The sequence below is a fragment of the Sphaerulina musiva genome, assembly GCF_000320565.1.
Source record: "Sphaerulina musiva SO2202 unplaced genomic scaffold SEPMUscaffold_6, whole genome shotgun sequence".
Lineage (NCBI taxonomy): Eukaryota > Fungi > Ascomycota > Dothideomycetes > Mycosphaerellales > Mycosphaerellaceae > Sphaerulina > Sphaerulina musiva.
In genome coordinates, this window is record NW_016017388.1 from 596,459 (window position 1) to 610,413 (window position 13,955).

General features: G+C 53.2%; 6 protein-coding genes across 6 annotated transcripts; 1 reads left to right on the top strand and 5 right to left on the bottom strand.

The window, feature by feature from the left end:
- Positions 1-28: 28 nt before the first annotated feature.
- Positions 29-2,665, bottom strand: SEPMUDRAFT_126241 (glycyl-tRNA synthetase). Its single transcript, XM_016902047.1, has one exon. It carries the CDS (start codon positions 2,477-2,479, stop codon positions 506-508), a length of 1,974 nt encoding a protein of 657 aa, XP_016759948.1. The 5' UTR covers positions 2,480-2,665; the 3' UTR covers positions 29-505.
- Positions 2,666-2,827: 162 nt separating this feature from the next.
- Positions 2,828-6,457, bottom strand: SEPMUDRAFT_87089 (Peroxin-3-domain-containing protein). Its single transcript, XM_016910433.1, has 2 exons — positions 6,135-6,457; positions 2,828-6,036 (listed from the first exon to the last, which is right to left on the bottom strand). The coding sequence occupies exons 1-2, from the start codon at positions 6,290-6,292 to the stop codon at positions 4,383-4,385; spliced, it is 1,812 nt and encodes a 603-aa protein (XP_016759949.1). The 5' UTR covers positions 6,293-6,457; the 3' UTR covers positions 2,828-4,382.
- Positions 2,862-4,163, top strand: SEPMUDRAFT_108665 (Brix-domain-containing protein; the record flags this gene model as incomplete). The annotated part of the gene is made up of 1 exon (XM_016900748.1): positions 2,862-4,163. The coding sequence occupies one exon, from the start codon at positions 2,862-2,864 to the stop codon at positions 4,161-4,163; it is 1,302 nt and encodes a 433-aa protein (XP_016759950.1).
- Positions 6,458-6,625: 168 nt separating the features above from the next.
- SEPMUDRAFT_67147 (aromatic compound dioxygenase) lies at positions 6,626-7,917 on the bottom strand. Its single transcript, XM_016909777.1, has 2 exons — positions 7,062-7,917; positions 6,626-7,001 (listed from the first exon to the last, which is right to left on the bottom strand). Exons 1-2 carry the CDS (start codon positions 7,805-7,807, stop codon positions 6,743-6,745), a joined length of 1,005 nt encoding a protein of 334 aa, XP_016759951.1. The 5' UTR covers positions 7,808-7,917; the 3' UTR covers positions 6,626-6,742.
- A 561-nt stretch (positions 7,918-8,478) lies between these two features.
- On the bottom strand, positions 8,479-13,610 carry SEPMUDRAFT_149693 (uncharacterized protein). Its single transcript, XM_016905712.1, has 4 exons — positions 13,358-13,610; positions 12,499-13,278; positions 12,093-12,433; positions 8,479-11,954 (listed from the first exon to the last, which is right to left on the bottom strand). Exon 4 carries the CDS (start codon positions 11,404-11,406, stop codon positions 8,746-8,748), a length of 2,661 nt encoding a protein of 886 aa, XP_016759952.1. The 5' UTR covers positions 11,407-11,954; positions 12,093-12,433; positions 12,499-13,278; positions 13,358-13,610; the 3' UTR covers positions 8,479-8,745.
- Positions 11,943-13,610, bottom strand: SEPMUDRAFT_126243 (deoxyhypusine synthase). Its single transcript, XM_016902048.1, has 3 exons — positions 13,358-13,610; positions 12,499-13,278; positions 11,943-12,433 (listed from the first exon to the last, which is right to left on the bottom strand). Exons 1-3 carry the CDS (start codon positions 13,586-13,588, stop codon positions 12,362-12,364), a joined length of 1,083 nt encoding a protein of 360 aa, XP_016759953.1. The 5' UTR covers positions 13,589-13,610; the 3' UTR covers positions 11,943-12,361.
- Positions 13,611-13,955: the final 345 nt, after the last annotated feature.

The window sequence follows — 13,955 nt, forward strand, 5'->3', positions numbered from 1 at the left end:
GAAGGTACCTTAGGTATGTATACGTGCAGCCGCATTGCTGCGAACTCCTGAAACACCCTACATACCTACCTACGTTTACATGTGCTGTATGGACTGGGAAATCATCATGCTGTGCTGTCATAATAATGATGACTCGATGCCACCACCTGCTTGGAACCAGGCTGCTCTGGATCAGACATTGCACGTAGGTACCTCTGACCAAACAACACGTCGTCGATTGTCTCTCCTCATCACATTGCAGCACTGTAAGACTTCGGGTTGCAATCTCGCTCGCGCAGATCTGAGAATCGGCATGCTGTGTGACATGAGCGTCGTGATGAAGCATTTCGCTTTCTACTAACTTGAGGCCTTTGGTACTCCCTCTGATGGCGAGGCGACGCCAATATTGTGCCATGATGGTTTTCGTTTTCTCTATGGAGCTCTCTTTTCTCGTACAGTGTCTCGCCTGGTATCGTTCCCACCACAGTAATCCTCCCCAGCAGAGCATACCTGTCAACGGAGCATCTTACTCCTTGTCCTCTTCCTTGCTCTCCACTGCAGGCAAACGCTTCTGTACATCAGCCCACGTCTCTTTACCCTTGATCATCTTGTGAATAGCATCAACGAGATCGTCCAAGCTGGCGCGAACTTGCTTCGTGGAGTCACGGTCTCGCAGCGTAAAGGTCTTGTCGTCCAGACTCTCATAATCAACAGTGATTCCGAATGGTATGCCGGCCTCGTCGTTGCGCGAGTAGCGCTTGCCAATACTGACACCGCTCTGATCGAGTTCGTACGAGATGGCTTCTTCGTCGAGGCGCTCTTCGAGCGCTTGCACGGTTGGGGTGAGGCGTGCGTCCTTTTGCAGTGGAACGACAAGTACTTTGGTGGGAGCAACAGATGGCTTGAAGGACATGACAGCACGAGCAGCGTCTCCTTCACGCGTCCACCACACGTGCTCGAGCAAGCTGTACAGTATGCGGCCGATACCAAATGATGGCTCGATCACGTTGGGCACAAACTCGCGTGTGGTCTTGGTTGTTGTTTCTTGTTCGATCTTGACGAGATCGTTGCCCAGTTCAACCTTTTTGCCCATTTCAGGAACATCAACCTCCACTTTACCAGCTTCCTTCAGGCTGATACTGAGTTTCTCCCTCAGCTCCTGCGACAGTGCGTCCAGTGCAGACTGCACCTTGCCAGCATCCTTCTTGAAAATAGGGCCAGAAGTCTTCTTGTTCAATTGGGCCACCCACTCAGTGGACTTTACAGGCTCCGGTAACTCTTCCTGAATCTGTAACTTGGCTCCAGTGGCCTTCTGGTGCACACTCAAGTCAAATGCACTACGATCAGCGCAGCCGACACACTCAGTCCAGCCATATGAGTTGAGAAGCTCACAGTCCCAGCAGTCGGCAGCGTAGTGGGCCATCTCGTTCTCCATGTGTTGTCTAAAGCGCAGCTTGTTCATGTCAATGCCAATCTTCTGCATGAACTGCATGATTCGCACGAGAAAGTAACCGAGTGTCTCGTTATCGATGACCTTCTTCTCCACCGCTTCACCAACAGTCATCTCAGTAGGCGTGGAGCCGCCGGACTGTTGTACATCCCGAGCAAGCAGTGGAAGCTTGACATCACGGACACGACTGAACTTGGGGTGCTTCTTGCCACCTTCAGGATCGACAAAGTGCTCGATTTCTGCCATCAAGAATTCTCGAACCCGCAAAAGACCAGAACGTGGCGAAAGCTCGTTACGGAAGGAGTATCCGATGCATGCGGATGCAAATGGCAGGCGGCCACCAGTCATTTCGACGAGTTTTGGAAATGCCAGAAATTGCGCTTGAGCGGTCTCGGGACGCAGGAATGCAGGCTCTTTGCCAGATGCACCAATCTCAGTGGAGAACATCAAGTTTACAGGCACGGGAGGCTCAACCTCGTTGCCAGTAGTGGGATTGCGGATATCGTGTTTCTTGATAATGTTGGCAAAGTCTGCCTGTTGGCAATCATCAAGTGTGGCAAGGAGATGCTCGTACTCCTTAATTACCGCATCATCGAGCTTCACAGCGGTCTTTGCAACCTTGGAGGCCTTCTTCTTTTTCTTGGGATCATCCACTTCTTCAACTTTCTCGCCACGGGCCTCTCGGTCCCCCTTCAGGCGCGTTTCAATGACATCCTTGATCAAGTGGTCTGTTCGCAGGATTTCACCACTCTTGGGATCCTTGCACATGAAGTCTGCAAACTTGTCGACGTGGCCGGATGTCTTGAGCACCTTGTATGGAGTGAGCATGGAAGTCTTGAGTGAGATCATCTTCTCGCTGCGAATGAAGTGATCTCTCCAGATGTTGAGAATTTCATATTCGAGAGGCTCAGCGACGCCATAATCGAACAGACCTTTCGTGGCACCATATGGCTCAAACGATTGCCAGTAGAAATTCTTGCGCTTGTTCCAGGACTCGAATGTATCTCTGTCGAAGACTTGACCCTTGGAGGTCTTGTAGTCGGTCGCCATGATTGGGGTCCTCTTCCGCACTTGAACTTGGAATTTCTGTAGACTTGCTAGAGCAGAGAATTGGCGCGATTGTGGCCTGAAGAGCATTCAGAGCATGAATCAAGCAGTGCTCAGTGTCTTCGGTAACCTCAATGAGATCGAAGTGCTGTTTCTGACTCTATGTCGGCGGGAAGAAAAGCGATTGTGTGGAGAGGAACATGAAGGTACATGTATGTGTGTGACTCTTGCAGTCCAGACAAAATGCCATGGAGGTGGAGGTGGGGATCTGTGGCTGTGCCTGTGGCGCACCACGGAACTTCTGGAACTTTTTTGAATTCCAGGTTGCCTCGATCATCTCGCGATACCACACGACAATACTGGAATAACAGTTCGCGAAGTGACCATGGGCTCCTTCAATCCGAACAAGATTGGTAACAAGCTGAAGAGGAACGAGCAACACCAGAAGCTCAAGAGGGAGAAGGAGAATGAGAAACGAGACGAGCGCATGCGCCGGCGCAGACACGAGGACAAAAATCCACACTTGCGAGATCAGCGACGGGCGAAGAATGTGCCAGCGACCATTGATCAGAAGCGCACCTGGGACGAGATCGATTCGGGCGATGAGGACGACGTTGGTCTAGGGAGAGCGTACGACATTCTCGACCCGAAACGGAGGAAATTGGAGAGTGTTGCAGATGTCTCAGAACTACTGCCAGAAGAGGCCAAAGACGACGCAGAGGTGCCAGACGCGGACGCAAAGGACGTACTACCGAACGACGACGACGATGAGCACGACAGCATGTTGGACTCCGACTCCGAGGGCGAGGAGGCAGACGAAGCAGAGGACGAGGACGAAGACGAGGATGGCATATCACGCAGACCAGCCAAACGCGCCCCCAGCGAAGCGCCGAGCATAGCACCGTCAGCAGCGACAGGAGTGACAGATCTCACAGTACGGCCGGAAGCACTGAAAGCGAAATTCCCCAGTCTGTTCGAGGACACGGATCGCGAGCCGAAAGTTCTCATCACCACATCCATCAACTCCACCTTACACCACGAAGGCCAGCTCCTCACAGGACTCTTCCCCAATAGCAAATACATCAAACGAACCGCCCACTTCCACGCCTACAAATACAGCATCCGCGAGATCTGCTCCTACGCCTCCGATCCCGACCGAGGATACACGCACGTCGTCATCCTCAACGAAGACCAAAAACGCCCCAAAGGGATCGACATTGTCCACCTCCCGCACGGCCCCATGTTCCACTTCAGCATATCCAAATGGATCCCCGGCAACAAACTGCCCGGCCACGGAAACCCCACCAACCACTACCCAGAACTCATCCTCAACGGCTTTCGCACGCCTCTCGGTCTCCTGACGGCGCATCTCTTCAAATCGCTCTTTCCGCCACGTCCAGAAATCCAGGGTCGGCAAGTTCTGACCTTACACAATCAACGCGATTACATTTTTTTGCGCAGACATCGCTACGTCTTTCGGGATAAGAGGGGCACGGAGAAGCCGATCCAGGGCGCGGATGGGAAGCCGATGAAGGGCGCGGAGGATATTCGAGTGGGATTGCAAGAGCTGGGACCGCGGTTTACGATGAAGTTGAGGAGAGTGGATAAGGGGATTCAGAAGGCGAGTGGGCAGGAGTGGCAGTGGAAGGCGGGAGATGAAAAGGTGCGCACGCGCTTTAGCTTGTAGAGGACGGGACAACAGGTTTACATGTATGGAACCATGTTGGAAGATCAACCTGAAGGCTTACATGTCGAGATGCCCGCGAAAAATCAAGTCTGGAACAACGCGGTTTGGGATCTGTTCCCAAGTGCATCTTGAGAAAGTCCATGCGGAGAAAAGTGTGGCACAGAATGTGAGAGGTTGTTACATGCATAACCAATACCTGCGCGGTAAATTGAGCGCTCGTCAATTCAGCTTAATCACACCCTCTGGCGGTGGTGGCTCCGTCGGCGCAGACGGAGGTTCTTTTTCCTCCTGGGATTCTGATGCGACTTTCTCCGCCTGATCAGAGGTGCTCTGCTCTCCTTGGTCCGAAGTAGCCTTCTTCCAGGCAGCGTCGAAGTCACTCTTCGCTGAACCAGCAAGCGCACTATCGTCCTCTTGCCCATGATTCAGAACGAAAACATCACTCTCTTCGAGCATCTCCTCTGCCGTCGTCCTCAATGTCTCCCCAAGCTCACCAGAGAAAGAACTGCTCGAACCCGTGGATACTCCTTGGCCATGCCGTCTCCCAGATGTTCGATTGTCCTCATCTTGCGGGACTTCGTACTCAAAATTGCTCGAGTAGATGACTGCCGCGAAAGCTCCAAGGTCGCTGACCTGATCGACGGCTGCCAAATACTCGTTCCCAAGAGGTTCTTGTGCAGCGACACCAGCCATAGTTTCCAACTCACCACTGCCAGCGCCAATCACATGTGCTTGCTTGCAGAAGATGGGTAGCACATGGGCCAATTTACATTTGTTTTCTTCAACCTCGACAATTCTTGCTGCTTCCCTACCAGAAGGTGCTTGCCGGAATGCTTCAATTGCAATGCGGTAGTCAACGAGATGTGAGAAGGAGGCATCGAGGAGTCGCGTGAGGACGTATGAGAAGGCAGGGGAATCGATTAGATCGGATGTCTCGTCCAGTAGCCTGCGCAAACTTTCGGTGATCAGCTCTTCTCCCGCCTCCATCAATGGATCCGAGTCTCGTCGCAGAGGTGATTCGTCGTCGGAGGAGGATCCGGACTGGCGTATCACGAATTCTTCCTCCGCTTGAGGCGGCAGGAGATATTCCAACCACTTCTGGCCCCGTCTCTCCTCTTCTGTAGCTCCTTCAATTTTTCTTCGGACCTGCATGATGAGGTCTGCTAGGCGTTCCAGGGTGACGTCTTCCCGAATGTTGACCGGACCAAACACTTCTTTGACAGCCGCCATGACCCGCCCCATGATCTGTTTGCTGCCGCGGTGCAACAGCCACCAGCTGAACGTGAGATACTTTCTGTTGGTCTCGAAATCGTTGCCATAGACGTTGTCGTAGTTATCGTCATCCCTGTTCTCGAGCGATATCGTGGAGGCCTGCGTGGCAGGTGGGGGAGACGCGAGAGCGACGACGGATGAGAGATAGGTCCGACGACCCAGCAGATTCAATTGGATGCGTGTGAGCAAGGTCAACAGGCACATGGTGTACAGCAGCGACAGAGCTCGCGTGATGGACTGGATTTTCATGTCCTGCCATAGCTGTCCCTTGCTGCGTTTGGGCTTCGAAGAGGATGCTGCTCCTCCTGGTACGTCGAGTGTGCCGTGCGTGACTTGGCTGGCATGTATATAGCTGCTGCTCTGCAGGCTGGCGAGACTCTTGCCGTCATCGTCAATTGCACTCGATGGCGCGGAGGGATATTCAGACGATGCCGCCTCGGATTGTCCTAGTCGCTGTAGCCGTTCCCTTCGCTCCTGTTGCAGTTCCTCCGTGATCTCTTCTACCGGCAATGCACCGACAATGTCATCATGAAGCGTCGGGAGCAGAGCAAGCACAGTATATGTGCAGTCCTCCTGGTTCTGCTCAAATCGTCGTCGTAGACTATTCCCGCAGTTAGCCTTCTCTTCTATCCCATCGAGTTCTCACCATTACGCCTCGCCCAGCGCATCAGTGATATGGAGGAAGAAGGTGTCGCGTACTTCTCCTTGGCCACCCTCTCCTCACTCATGCGCTGTCGCGCCTCCTGGATCTTGCTAAGCACATATTGCCCGGCGAGATAGCCTGCTCCCAGCACTCCAGCGCCAACGACCAGATTTGTTCTATTCCGTCGGAACCAACGACGTGTTGCTGCGATCATTCTAGACACAGCATGGGCGCGACCACAGACAGCAACCCTTTCGCGCACCCGATAAAGCGATGGACGTTTCTGTGGTGAAGTAGGAGGTAGCTGTTGGAGTGGCTCAGATATTGATTGCGAGGTGAGAGGAACAGGTGTGCAATGTGAATTATGGTTGTCGCCAGCACCGCACGCGGTGATGATGCATGCTACCTGGAAAGTGTGTGGGTGACACCGAGGTACTTCTCGATCGGCCCGCCGCTAAGTGAGATTCGCAAATCGAACAATAAGGTAAGTAAAAAAGTCCCGACGCAGCGCCATTTCTGGTGCATACGTGAGGTAGGAAATGATCAGCTGTGTTTGAGGTGGTGCATTTGATCAATAGTTCTACCCGATTTTATCCAATATATTCGCTAAACTCGACAAAATGAAGCGCTGTGTTGATGTCGTTCATATTCATATTCGTGCCATCTATAACTTTACGACAGGTTCCGCGTTATTGAGCATAGACCCAAGAGGCGCAAGTACAATGTCCAGCTCAAGCTCCCTCGTAGCTGGACCACCCTTGCCAGCATTTGGAGGCATGTTCGCAGGCAACTCCTTCAGAGGTACGAAGTCAACCACGAGATCATCTTTAACCGCAAATACAGTGTCGGTCTCGAGCCATGGGTCGTCTTTGGGGTATATTTGAGTGATGCAGGGCTTGTATCCTTCCTTTGTAATCATCAAGCTGGAGCAGGTGTTAGCATGTGCATACCATTGGAAAACGTAAACGAGGCGGATCACTTACTGAATATGGGCAGGACGCATTGGATGGCGATCAATGGCTGTGAGCAGATCCCACGCAGGTCCGTCTTGAGGAAGAGAGTACGCAGTCGGTCGGAGACAGTATAGTCTGTACTCGCCATTCTCATCCGTCTTGAACTTTCCTCGAAGGTTGTTGTCACTCTGGTTGTCTGGATCCTGGAAATCGTATTTGCCGTTGCTGCTTGCTTGCCACATATCGAATGTGACACCTGGCATGGGCTTCTTGGTCTTCATATCACGAATGATACCGTGCATGTACGTGACCACACCATCCTTTGGCTCATCTTGAATGATGGAGCCACCTAGTTCTCGCCATGGAGCGTTGGGTGACCAGAAGGGACCGAGAATGGCGGCTGAGGTTGGGACGTAGTTGGGGTCATCGATCTGAACGTAGTTGGCAATCTCTGTCACGAGAGACTCCAGGCCAATGATATCTGACAATCTGTGCATCTCATTTCTCTTGCCACCACTCTCTGCCCACACCTTGCCGGTTTCGTTCAGGAACTTGACACCTGCGAGCCATTCTTCGGGTGTGAGGTCAACCTCTCTCGCAAAGTCGTGGATGTGCCGAGTGAGAGCAGAGAAGATGAGCTTCATGCGAGGGCTCGTCTTGGGGCCGCAAGTATCGATGACGTGCTTGGTGAAGTTTGGGTCGTACTGACGGCCAGAGGCGGAAGCAGAAGCATCTGTCTTGGGGCCATTGGCGGTGGGTTGCTGGTAGTCAGACATTTTGCGGAGAAAGAGATGAAGGTGATGATGGTATAGGACCAGGAGCAGGAGGATGAGGAGGAGGACGATGAGAAGGAGGAAAAGAAGAATGCTCTCGACTGACGGGCAGGCTGACCACACTCAAATATACCTACCTCTTGTCTGGTGCTGATGCTGCAGGGACGTGGTCCGTTTGTTGACGGCAGTTCACTCGGCCTGTGGTCAAGCCAAAACCGATGCTGCTAGACCGGCAGACCAGGCCAATGCCTCCTCGTTCTGGCCAATGATGAGAGCGCTAATGAGCAGCGAAGACGCGACGCTCATGGCTACTGCGGGGTGCTTCTGGAGCGTGGTGGCCAAGTGAGGTGAGCATGTGAGCCAAACTATCCTGCCGGCAGAGAGGGACAGGATAAAGACTCTTCCGGGAGCCACGGAGCCTGCACGTGAGATGGAGCACCAGGTAAACCTCAGGCATGTTCACCCAAAGACACCCATGCTTACCTGATGACCTTACATGTCCCTACAGTTGTCAGTACAGGTACATGTACCTACAGGCTGCAGGCTACATGTATGTATGTACCTCCTACATGTACCTCCTTACCGTACAGCCGTACTGACTAGGTAGGCACAGTAAGTACTGCCAATTTCTCCCTGCATAAGGTGCTGAAAAAGAGATGTCGTGAAAAGCACAGGTGGTAATGCACATATTTTCATCATTCTTCGTTCAATAATGCTACCTGGATGGGTATCGTGTCGTCTACAGAGAGAGAAAGAGAGACAAAGGAAACAAAACGCCGTCGCTAATCGTCTTCTGGTCCAGTAGCTAACATGCATGCACGTGCCATGACTTCCACGACCTCTTCTGTTCATCCTGTCTGAGCCGAGACACACTGGATGGACGTCCGACGTCATCTCCATCCTCACCGTAGGCCTTGTGGTGAGGGAGGCCTCCTTCAGCTCTACGAAGTTGTGACTCTGACACCAAATAGCTGCAATCTGGCCACCACTCGCTTGCGGCACATCGGACAACTGTTCACTTGTGCGGCACACTCGCTGCAAGCCAGCACATGACCGCAATCGTAAAATGCAGTGGTGATGGGGTTGTCGTAGCAGATCTGGCAGGTGCTCTTGTCCTCATCAGTGACCGTGCCCCGAAGGACAAAGTCCCCATGCTTTTTCCCTTCTCGGAAGTTTCCCTCAAACACGTTACCAGTCGACTTTTCGATCAACTTGCCTTTGCCGTGCATCTTGGAATCTTCCCACGTGCCCTCGTAGACATCGCCTGTCGACGATTGTATGACCTTGCCCCAGCCATGCCGGCGGCCGTCGCGAAATTCACCAGTGTATTCGTCGCCATTCGTCTCGATCAAATGTCCATTACCATGGTACTCCGAGTCATTCCACTCGCCTTCGTAGAATGGTCGACCAAGCCAATCTCGTATGCCCCTGCCGTTGACCTTGCTCTCATCCGCCACCTCATATTCCGATGAAGCATCAGCATTCTGCATTACTATATCACCATCACCATCCACCGTCTGAGGCGGCTCAGGGGTAGCAGCTCCCGCCGCCGCATTGATGCGAGCACTCATATCGGCAAGGCGTGCAGCTTCTGGGCCATTCTCCAGCGCCATTGCAGCGTCACCGTGATGCCCATTGCTAAAATCTCCATACTTTCCTGGAACCCACTCGTGCGCCGCAGAATTAGGGGGATCCGCCATTACTCGCTCATACTCCTTCCGTAGGTCTTCTGGGAGCCAACTCTCCACTTGCACCCCAGGTGGCTGCAAGTGTACATTGTTGCGGCAGTACATCACTGCGCAAGTAACCTCACCATGGGGACTGTGGAACTCGTCGTATGGCGAATCATACCCATCATCGTGTAGTGCATTCTGTTCGCCTGGCGGTGCAATTCCAGAATGCTTCTCACGGGCCTGTTTCTCCGTCATTCTCGTGACACGCCCGTCGTGATAGGCGTACCAGCCTTGTCCGATGCCGTGAGGCCGCACGTATGCATTGTACCTGGCTGATTGAAGGTGTCCGCAGTGCGTGATGAAGGCAAAGAATGTGTAATGCTGTCCTGACACCTCCAGATGATCAGGAACTTCGACACGATTCGTGATCTTTTGCCACTTGCGCTGCACTTTGTCATGTTCTTGTCTGGTGAGTTCAAGTGTAAGCAGTTGCGGCGTGTTCAGCAAGGTCGTGTGCTTATTCACAGCTGACTGAATAGATGGATGGTTCTTTGTGTCCAGCCGGTTGAAGCCACAAGCATAGTTGCGCTCAGGGTGGAAATCGCCAACAAGGTCATTAAACTTGCGTGCTATCTCCGCATCCTGGCCACTTTCGTGCATCAAAACTGCCCTCAAGCGGTACAGAGCCTCCATTGCGTCAGCTTCTACTGCTGTGCCAGTGCGCCCGAAGTGAGCTGATCGTCTGCGAGTGAACATTTTGAAGAGCAAGTTCTGAAAATAATCACCGAATTGCCCGGGCAGTCGCAGATCCTTGATGAACTCGCGAAACGGTGAAAAGTGCAGTAGTGGTAAGGCAGCCGCGACGTACGGCAATGATTTGGTGAATGGCCGCAAGCCAGTGATTTGAGTCATTTCATCGGCAGTCTTTTGGCTGCTGTCCCATAAGCATCCCGTGGGATCGTTCATGACGCGAATGTAGGCGCGGAAGGCCAGTTTGTCGTCGGTCAAGAGAGCCTTGCGCATCCCATGTTGACGGAGAGCAATCTGCGATCTTGGGTATCTTGTGAAATATTTCCAGCCAAGGTCGGGTGACTTCTTGTGGAACTGATGCGCTTCGGTGCGATGATTGTACACACGAGGCTCGGAAGGATTGTAGAGAACCACAGATAATTGAGCGGCAACAGAGCGACGCTTCTTGATCTTAGGCTGGCACTCGAGAAACGGCAACGGCGGCTGCTCAAAATCCTCGGTCTCTTCAAAGTCTGGCGACTGCATAGTCACATTCTCCAAGTAGACACTTGGGTACTCCGATCGACGCCCCCGAGGGTAGAACTTGATCTGCCAGCCGTATCCGCCAATGTGTACGACCTCAGAGCGCATGACATCGACAGAGACCGGCTTTTCGGCTGTGCCATGAAAGGACGGTATTGTCCAGTCGATGACACCGGTCTCAATCACAGTGATTTCGGGGTCTTCGACGTCGATGAATGTGGTCCCATGCCAGTATGACTCGTCCAACGCGCTATGCTCTTCTCTTGCTTCGATGTACAGCAGCTCATCTTGACATGGCTCCTTGTTCTCGACAGGGTCTTGCTCGAGCGGCTGCCAACTTCTACCAGCGGAAGTGTCACTAGCAGCGTCGTCGCCGGCATCGTGGTCACGCTCGTCGTTCTCGCTATCAGACTGGTCTGTGAAGTCGATTCCGGGATCAGGATGGGGATACGGAGTGTCCTCGTCCCTCGGGTTCCAGGGTGCAGGTTGCTCTGTGGGCATGCCGACCTGATTCAGAGCGGGCGAGCCTGGCGTTGCAACTTCAGGCGGGAAGCCCTGGATGTCAATAGGCATAGCCGTCCGGAGGTACGGTAGAGGAGGTGTGGAGCGCCGGTCGCGCAGCGGACTGCCGCCAGTACGTGGCACAGGCAGGTCCATCGAGAAGGTAGGGCAGGAGTGTGGTGTGGTGTGGTTCAGGTGATCAAGCAGTGTCCGTACTGGAGAGCTGACGAGTGATGGGTATGGTTGTCAGCGACGAAGGGCGGAAGTGGATGAAAGCGAGTTGGTGGCCTGGTTGGTGGATGAAAAGTATGACTGGTTGTTTCGGTGGTGGCTGGAGGCGTCGACAATGGCCAAGTCGTGACAATAGTAGCTTTCTGTTGTGCTCGCGCATGCGAGCTGTTAGCTGTCTTCCGACTGCGGGATCGACCTGTGATTAATGTGTGGAGTGATGAGTACGAGTACGAGGGTGCAACAAGTGATGGGTAAGAGGATGTCGTCCTGGTTATCTGTCTGTCTGTCTGTCTGCCTGTCTGTCTGCTGTATGTGAATACCTCTTGTCGTTGCCGGCTTCACTTGCACGGCAGGCAGGCGACATGGTGGTAGCTAACCGGAAGGCAGAAGCGCGCTAGGAGGTAGGTACTAAGGGCAGGTATGATGTGGGGTGGGGCCTCGCCTCGCGGCACAGGGTCCGTGTCCGTGTCAACCTTTAGATACTATCGGCTTAGCGCGTCTCATCACTCTCGCGGAAATAGGCAAGGACAAACAGGACGGGGAAAGAGGAAGATGACTTCCATGAAGACAAGGAAGTCGACGTTCGCCGGGCAGCGTGCGCTGGCACCTACCTAGAATTGATTTCGAGTATGTTCCTTCCATGAGAGAAGACACGACGAACCTCCTGACGCAGTAGCTTGCTTGGTATCCCGTGTGAAATGTGAAGAATTGGATGACCACGTCAACCCTGCAGCTTGTGCTCATGCACGTCGGCCTGGTGAGCGCACTGAGCTCAAATCATCCCTTCTAGGTAGACAGTACTGTAGGTACGGAGGTAGGTGCCTTACGCAAGTCCGCGTTGGCAATGCAACTCGAGGTTGGGCGCTCACTGCGCGCAACCTCAAGCATCATCAACCTTGGCAAAAGTTGCAGCGACGATGAGAGGGAAAACAATTGTAGCCTCCGCATATACCTAGGTACATACGTGTCAGATTGCGTGTTGGCAGCGTGTACTAGAATTGCAGAACAGAACCGTACCTTCACGCTCGCAGCGTCAGCTTTGATCTTGCCCCAACTAATGGCTTCGTCTGGCCTGGCACCAGCATCACTCCCGTCGAACTCCTGGCCAGTGTTGATGTACACAGCGCTTTCAGCGCCGTTGCGCATCAAATTTGCATTAGCGATGTGATGCTTCACAACGCCGCCCCCGAGGATGATCATGCCCGTACGTTTCGCACGCACTGCGATTGTGTTTATCTTTCTGATGTCTTCCACAATGTCGATGCGTAAGTGTTGCGGAGAGGACTTGAAGGTATGAAAGTAGAGCATGTCACCGAGACTTCCGTCAGTAAGCGCTGGGCAGAATACGGGGATGTCGTTTTTGTATGCCCAGTAGTACACCGATCGCTCATCGTTGATCTCTTTACCCAGGCGGGCAATGACTTTGCTTGGCGTCCAATGTGTTGGCTCTTCGGATAACTTGGAGTCCTCTTGTTCTTCGAGCATCTTGTTGAGAATCGGCATCACCCAATCTTCAAAGTGGCAATAATTATCGTTGGGCACTAACAAGTTTCCGATTCGATTCATGCCCTTGGCTCGAAGGGCTGCTCCAGGTTGATCGAATGAGCCCAGATAGGTGTTTCCCAGACATTTGATGAAATCCTCCTCCACGCCGCCAGCCGTGGTCACAATGGCGGAGACATGTTTGTGCTGTACAAGCCATCGGAGAGTCTCGCGCAGACCAGATGAGATCAGGTTCGAAGTGTAACCAAGGAAGATAGTCGTCCTCTCACCAGTCTCTGCATCACGCCAGGTACGCTGGGAAAGGGTGTCAACAAAGTCCTGAAGCTCAGTGGGAGTTGAGGAATCAAGGAAGATATCGAGTCAAGATACGTACCATGCCATTGACTATATCGACGGCTTGTCCGATCGACGTAGCTTGGAACCCCACATTTGCCAGATTTTCGACCAGCTCGGCGACCGTGACATTGCGATCTGCGAATGCATCAAAATCCAGTCCTTTGACAGGTACCGCGCTCTCCGGCACAGGGTCGGAGGCCTTGAGCACTGCGCCCGTAGCACCTACAGGCGCACTGTTGGGCAAGGACTGGGTATTATTGGACTCCATTTGGATGATGCGGGTTGTTGTCGTCAAATTCCTCATAAAATGAGACAAAGCCTATATTTGCTGGGTTGCCCCACGCTCGGACTTGGGAAATCGATGGCCGGCACGTGTCCATGGCCCATGGGCTTGCTGGAGTGTGTGTGAGTGTGGCGGCGCGCCAGGCTAATTCCGTGACTTTGCCTGAGATCCGACCCCGGGCAAGGATATCTTGGGACGGTCAGTCCGTCTCTGCTCGCGCCCGCTACATGTACCTGTACCTTGACCAGTGGAACCAGGCACGAGTCTGACGTGTGTCGCGGCTCTCATACATGTACCTGAGGTACTGTACCGACGAGCACGAGACTGCACCGATGCTGCTGTGCAAGTACAT

Excerpts from the sequence above, each read along its gene's own strand:
- SEPMUDRAFT_87089 (XM_016910433.1), bottom strand. The coding sequence starts at position 6,292 with ATGATCGCAGCAACACGTCGTTGGTTCCGACGGAATAGAACAAATCTG. Across the intron at positions 6,037-6,134 it reads GAGAGGGTGGCCAAGGAGAA|TCTACGACGACGATTTGAGC; the intron begins GTACGCGACACC and ends CTGCGGGAATAG.
- SEPMUDRAFT_67147 (XM_016909777.1), bottom strand. The coding sequence starts at position 7,807 with ATGTCTGACTACCAGCAACCCACCGCCAATGGCCCCAAGACAGATGCT. Across the intron at positions 7,002-7,061 it reads ATGCGTCCTGCCCATATTCA|CTTGATGATTACAAAGGAAG; the intron begins GTAAGTGATCCG and ends CACCTGCTCCAG.
- SEPMUDRAFT_126243 (XM_016902048.1), bottom strand. The coding sequence starts at position 13,588 with ATGGAGTCCAATAATACCCAGTCCTTGCCCAACAGTGCGCCTGTAGGT. Across the intron at positions 13,279-13,357 it reads TCGATATAGTCAATGGCATG|CGTACCTGGCGTGATGCAGA; the intron begins GTACGTATCTTG and ends ACCCTTTCCCAG. Across the intron at positions 12,434-12,498 it reads CTGACGCTGCGAGCGTGAAG|GTATATGCGGAGGCTACAAT; the intron begins GTACGGTTCTGT and ends GTATGTACCTAG.
- SEPMUDRAFT_126241 (XM_016902047.1), bottom strand. The coding sequence starts at position 2,479 with ATGGCGACCGACTACAAGACCTCCAAGGGTCAAGTCTTCGACAGAGAT.
- SEPMUDRAFT_149693 (XM_016905712.1), bottom strand. The coding sequence starts at position 11,406 with ATGGACCTGCCTGTGCCACGTACTGGCGGCAGTCCGCTGCGCGACCGG.